The 5366-nt window shown below is 39.7% G+C and overlaps 1 protein-coding gene across 2 annotated transcripts in view; it reads left to right on the top strand.

Annotated features, from left to right (window-relative positions):
• The window catches only part of CUNH10orf67 (chromosome unknown C10orf67 homolog), a 109932-nt gene that overhangs the window by 23131 nt on the left and 81435 nt on the right, over window positions 1-5366 (top strand). For both annotated transcript variants that reach the window (XM_031373297.1, XM_031373298.1), the window contains exon 4: window positions 2281-2355. In XM_031373297.1, the coding sequence (XP_031229157.1) occupies window positions 2281-2355 (75 nt within the window). The remainder of the gene's footprint in view (window positions 1-2280; window positions 2356-5366) is intronic.

Raw genomic sequence — 5366 nt, 5'->3', positions numbered from 1 at the left:
TTTCTTAAACAGATGTTTTGCATCTTAAACAATGTTTTAAGATGTTATTAAATTTCTTAACAATGTTTTGCATTGTTTAAGGCTTTTGTGACTGGAACTGCCTCTCTCATTTCTCCTCAGTATTTTTGTCATTGTTAATAGGAAGGCTGCTCTTTTTGTATGGTGATCCTAGGAATTTTCTGGTAAAACCTTTAGTGTCTCTTAGATATAGAGCCATATCATTTCAAATAAGGATAGTTCAGCTTCTTTTATTTTATATTTGTATGCTTTTAAAAATATATTCTATTATATCATACTATATTATATGTGCATATGTCTGTGTGAATGTATGTGTCCATGTGAGTATGGGTACCTATGGAAACCAGCAGAGATTACCACATTCCTTAGAGCTGGGGTTAAAGGGGTCTGTGGCCCACCCAATATGTGTATTGGGATCTGAACTTTGGCCCTCATTATTGAGCAACAAGTGATCTTAACCCCTGAGCTGTACCTCCAGCTCTTTTTTTCTCTTTTTCTTTTTTTTAAACTTTCATTGCATTATGATGAGAAAAGTTACATGATTTCAATTTGTCTGAATTTGTTAACATTTAAAAACTTATTCTAAGTAAATAGAATTAAATCACTACCTCCAGCTCTTATATCTCTTTTATTTGCTTCTCTTGTCTTATTGCTATAGCTAGACTTCCAGTGCTAATTAAATATTAGTGGAGAAAGCAAGTAATCTGGTCTTGTTCCTGACACTACTGAAAATGTTGAGCTTTGGCCATTTAAAATATTCTGATTATTTAAGGAGATCTGTTTAAATTGAGTTAATTTTGGTAAATGTGACCAAATGTGGGTCTTCTCTTTCTTTGTTTTGGCTAGTTTGTGTATATGTAGACAGGTGCAAGCTCCAAGGTACCCGTGTGGAGGTCAGAGATCCTCTTCTTTCACGGTTCAGAGTCAGAGGCTCAAAGGCAGGTCTTCAGGTTTGGTAGAGTCCCTTTACCTTGTGGGCCATCTTGCCTTCTTTCTTTAGCTAATTTGGCTAAGGGTTTGTCAACCCCAATTCCTCTTCAAAGAACCAACTCTGTTTCATTAATTCTTTGTATTGGTTTTGTTACATGTTTGTTACTAGGTCATTGATGTCTGCCTTGATCTTAATAGTTTCTTTCCAGCTACTAACTTTTTCTAGGGCCCCTGGAAGGTTTAGGTCAGGCTTATTTACACAGCGAGACTCTGTAATTTTATGTACTATTGTGTCATATGTATATGTGTATGTATGTATGTAATACATATATATATATATATATATGAGATGGGTGTTATTTCTGTGGTATAAAAAGACTCATATTTTAGTGGCCACGTCATAGTAAGTACTTTGCTGAGCATTTTGAATTCATTTATATAACCTACAAATCTATCGAGATCCCCAAATGGAAATCCTGTTATTCCTAAGTACAAATTTCAGAAACTAAGCTTGTCAAGGTGAATCTCTCATATCAGCTCAAACCATGGGTGGGGGAACAGTATGTGTGTTCAGTCTTTCCTGACTTTGACACTTATTTGTTGTTTACACACCATGCTAGAATCAGAATGATAGATATGAGAATAAAGGGCATTTAAAAAAGTGTTTCATTTTTACCCTACACAGATATAATCAAATTTATTTGATTTATTACAGATCAAGAAAGATAACCTTTTTGTGAGCCTACCCCATCCAAAACTACAAGGACTATGGGCTGGAAAGAGGGTGCAGTGGTTAGGAGCACTGGCTACTCTTTCATGGGGCTGGACTTTGAGTCCCAGCACACTCATGGCAGCTCACAACCTCCTATAACTCCAATTCAATGGGCTCTGACACCCTCTTCCAGTCTCCCTAGGCACTAGGCACACAAGTGTTACACAGATGTGCATGCAAGAAAGACACCAAACACATTTAAAATGATTAAAATAAAAAACAAAAGTACTCAAAGGGATTATAACAGCATGTGAATATAAGTAGATCTTGCTCTTTAGCAGTTTTAGGAATATTCCATAGGACTTTAGTTGATGTGTACAATGAAACGCTGTCAGGCTACCTATATCTTATCCATGGCATCTTTGCATTGCTCTTGGTTAAGAACAGATAAAAATTACATTTGCTACAATAGCTGCCTCATAGAAGAAATTACCATAAATGGAAATTCTCAAGAGATTGATGTGTTGGAAGGTGAATCATTGCTCTGCCTTCTTCCCTGGGGAATAGGGACTGTATTCTGAAGTGCAGTGGTGCTTACTGCATTTATTTTTGTTTTGTAGGGAGAAGATGTCATGAGAAAAAGCTTTCAACAGCAGCTATGTGATGCCATAGCTGTCATCAAAGGAATGTACCAGGTGGGTTCCAACAGCAGCTATGTGATGCCATAGCTGTCGTCAAAGGAGTGTACTGGGTGAGTTTCGGTGCTGCCAAGGACAAAGTAGACTTTAGCTCCTGCATGTGCGGGGAGTGGAGCTCACCTTGAATCCCCAGTCTGTACTTTTTAGCTTTGAAGGTATGTTTCCAAAATTCTCAGGTCATCTCAGAAAATTCAGGCTTGGGCAGTTCATGCTCACATTAAATGTATCAAAAATAACACCACATGATGATAGACAAAACTTGCTAGAAACTGGAAACTTGCAATCTCACTTCCCGAGCACTTGGGCAAGTGCCCAAATCATCCAAGGCTCCTGTGAAGAAGCAACTAGAGATAAGGTCAGGTAGTCATGAGACAAGTGTCCACAAGGTGTGTCATAAGTACTAGTGAATGGCCTCTGGCCCTTGATAGAGTAACCTTCCCGATGACAGGATATTGCTGTGTGCCCAATATGGTGCTTCACTCCCGCACGGAGTAGAAAAATGCACACTTTCAAAGATGACTTTTAGACTTAGTAAGTGCCTTATGCCTCTCTGTTTTATTTACATCTACAATCTCATATTGCACTTCAATATACTTCAATAAATAATTATTTATCCTAATTATTATACTAATGGATGATTGGCTTACTGGTCATATCTGTTTGCATGACATTTGACACATCTGTATTTAACTGTGTAACTACGTATTCTGTGATAGAAGATAAGGCTGGTGGCTCTCTCACTGATGTGGCCCTTCTCTCCTTGTAGCTCTCCTTGTGCATGACTGTCATTAACCATCAGTCAGTAATCATGAGTGGATGTCTGTGGCTGTTGGGGTTGCTTGTTTTTCAATCATTCTCACCAGCTGCACATCCTCTCCTCTCCTTTAAACTTGAGGAAGCATTTGCAATTTTATAAAATCTGAAAACATTATTTCCATCCTAGCTTTCTTTGTAGCAATGGTGCATATACCAGAATTCGGGTCTGGTGAATAGCAGCAGCAGATGAGCTCCTGATGCAGTACTAAATCAATCTGCTCTCAAGTCTCACAGGTACATGTGCCTCCTCTAAACCCACCCATTTTTTTTTGAATTCTCCAATGAAAGAAACACACACACACACACACACACACACACACACAGCCTTCTATTTTAACATGCCCTAAGCAGCTCAATGGCTAGGTCACTCTTGCTAACCCAGATCCAATCATGCTTATAACCCAATTAGGTTATAGTAGACTTCAAACTTTATTAGCAGAGATTTTTCATAAGTTACCAGGAGTTAGAGTCCTTCCTTGTTAGGTTATAGATCTATGGAACAGAAATAAAGACCACTCTACCACTGCTGCCACTATTCCCTAAGCCAGAATGTCAGTCCTCATGATAGGCAGTCATCTTTTATGTCCCTATCCATTAGAAAGTGTGTTATACCATTAACCGATAAATAGAACTAGACTAGGATCCTATGTTCACAGTAACATGCAATTCTTGATTGTATTTGTCAGATAGATTACTTTCCTGATGGGTTTCTACTTGCATGGATTGGTTAAGAGTCAACAAACTAAATGTTTTAGAGCAAGTGCTATGGAGGGAAACTGCCCAGGTTCAAATCCTGGTTTTACCACTCAATTGCTATGTGATTTTAAGTAAAGTACTTAATCAGTTTGTCCCACCTTTAATAGGACAGTCTGACAAAGACTCCTTGTCTTTCTCTATGGCCTGTAGGGAGTTGGAACCCGATGCAATAGATTTCTCCTCTAGGACCTGACAGATAGTGTGAGGGGTAAGAATACATGTCTGAGAACCCAAGTGGAGAGCCCCGCACTTCTGTAAGAAGTTCAGAGTAACTGTGAGCCCTTCTGCAGTTGAAAGTGGAGAAAGGAAGCCTGTCAAGGTTCCTGGCTCAGTGAGAGGCTATCTCAAACCTGCAAAACAGAGAGTGACAGAGTAGAGCCTAGAACACCCTTCTTTGGCATCTGCATGGGACCTGTGTGCACTCCGTGTACTCCCCACCCTGGACATATACACTGGTGTGCACCTACCCACACATACCAATGTGCAACCCCCACACACACCAGTGTGCACTTAACACACACATCAGCGTACCTCCCCCCCACATAACAGTGTGCATCTCCTCCCACACACCAGTGTGCACCAACACACACACACACACACACATCAGTGTGCACCACCACACACATATCAACATGCAACCCACACATACAGCAGTGTGCATCTCCACACACCAGTGTGCACACACACCAGCGTGCACCTAAACACACACACCAGTGTGCACCTCCCCCAACAAACACCAGTGTGCACACACACACACCAGTGTGCACACACACCAGTGTGCACCTCCCCCCCACATCTCCCCCAACAAACACCAGTGTGCACACACACACACCACTGTGCAACACACACACACACACACAAGAATTCTCTGGAATTTTTGTTTACAGTAAGAGTAATTCAAACATTTATGGCTTATTAGAATGGGTATTAATAATCGTTCATGTCTTCAATACTTTCTGAAATACTGTTTTTAATATACATCAAATGTTCAAAAATATGGCAGAATAATGACCATCACCCTTCATATGTACAATTTCTACTTCTGGGATTGGAAAAGGGAAATACCTAAATTCTACCCATTACCAACTTTTCATAAACATATGCTAGCTCAACATGTTTAACCAACCCACATTAGTTGTGGTTAGGTGCTTTACCAGATGAAAAAATTTGTTTATATTAAGTTAAATTAAAGTCATTATTTGAATCTTCACTTGGGCTTGTTAGCTTTGAATTAACACACGCCCTCACAAGCCTTGCTAATTCTGGCCACCTACTTTGCTCAGGCTTAGTCATAAGGACACAGGTGAGCCTTGAAATTTTAACCACTTATAAGAGTAACCAGCTCTTTGCTGCCCTCTTGAGACCAGTTAAGGGTGTAGTTACTTCTCCCAGCTCTGAAGCATGGTTCTAAACTTAACTTTTTTTTTTTTTTTCTT

This window comes from Mastomys coucha, unplaced genomic scaffold (genome assembly GCF_008632895.1).
Source record: "Mastomys coucha isolate ucsf_1 unplaced genomic scaffold, UCSF_Mcou_1 pScaffold15, whole genome shotgun sequence".
NCBI classification, from domain to species: Eukaryota; Metazoa; Chordata; class Mammalia; order Rodentia; family Muridae; genus Mastomys; species Mastomys coucha.
The sequence above is the reverse complement of the archived record's forward strand: the minus strand, read 5'-3'. Positions and strand labels throughout refer to the sequence as shown.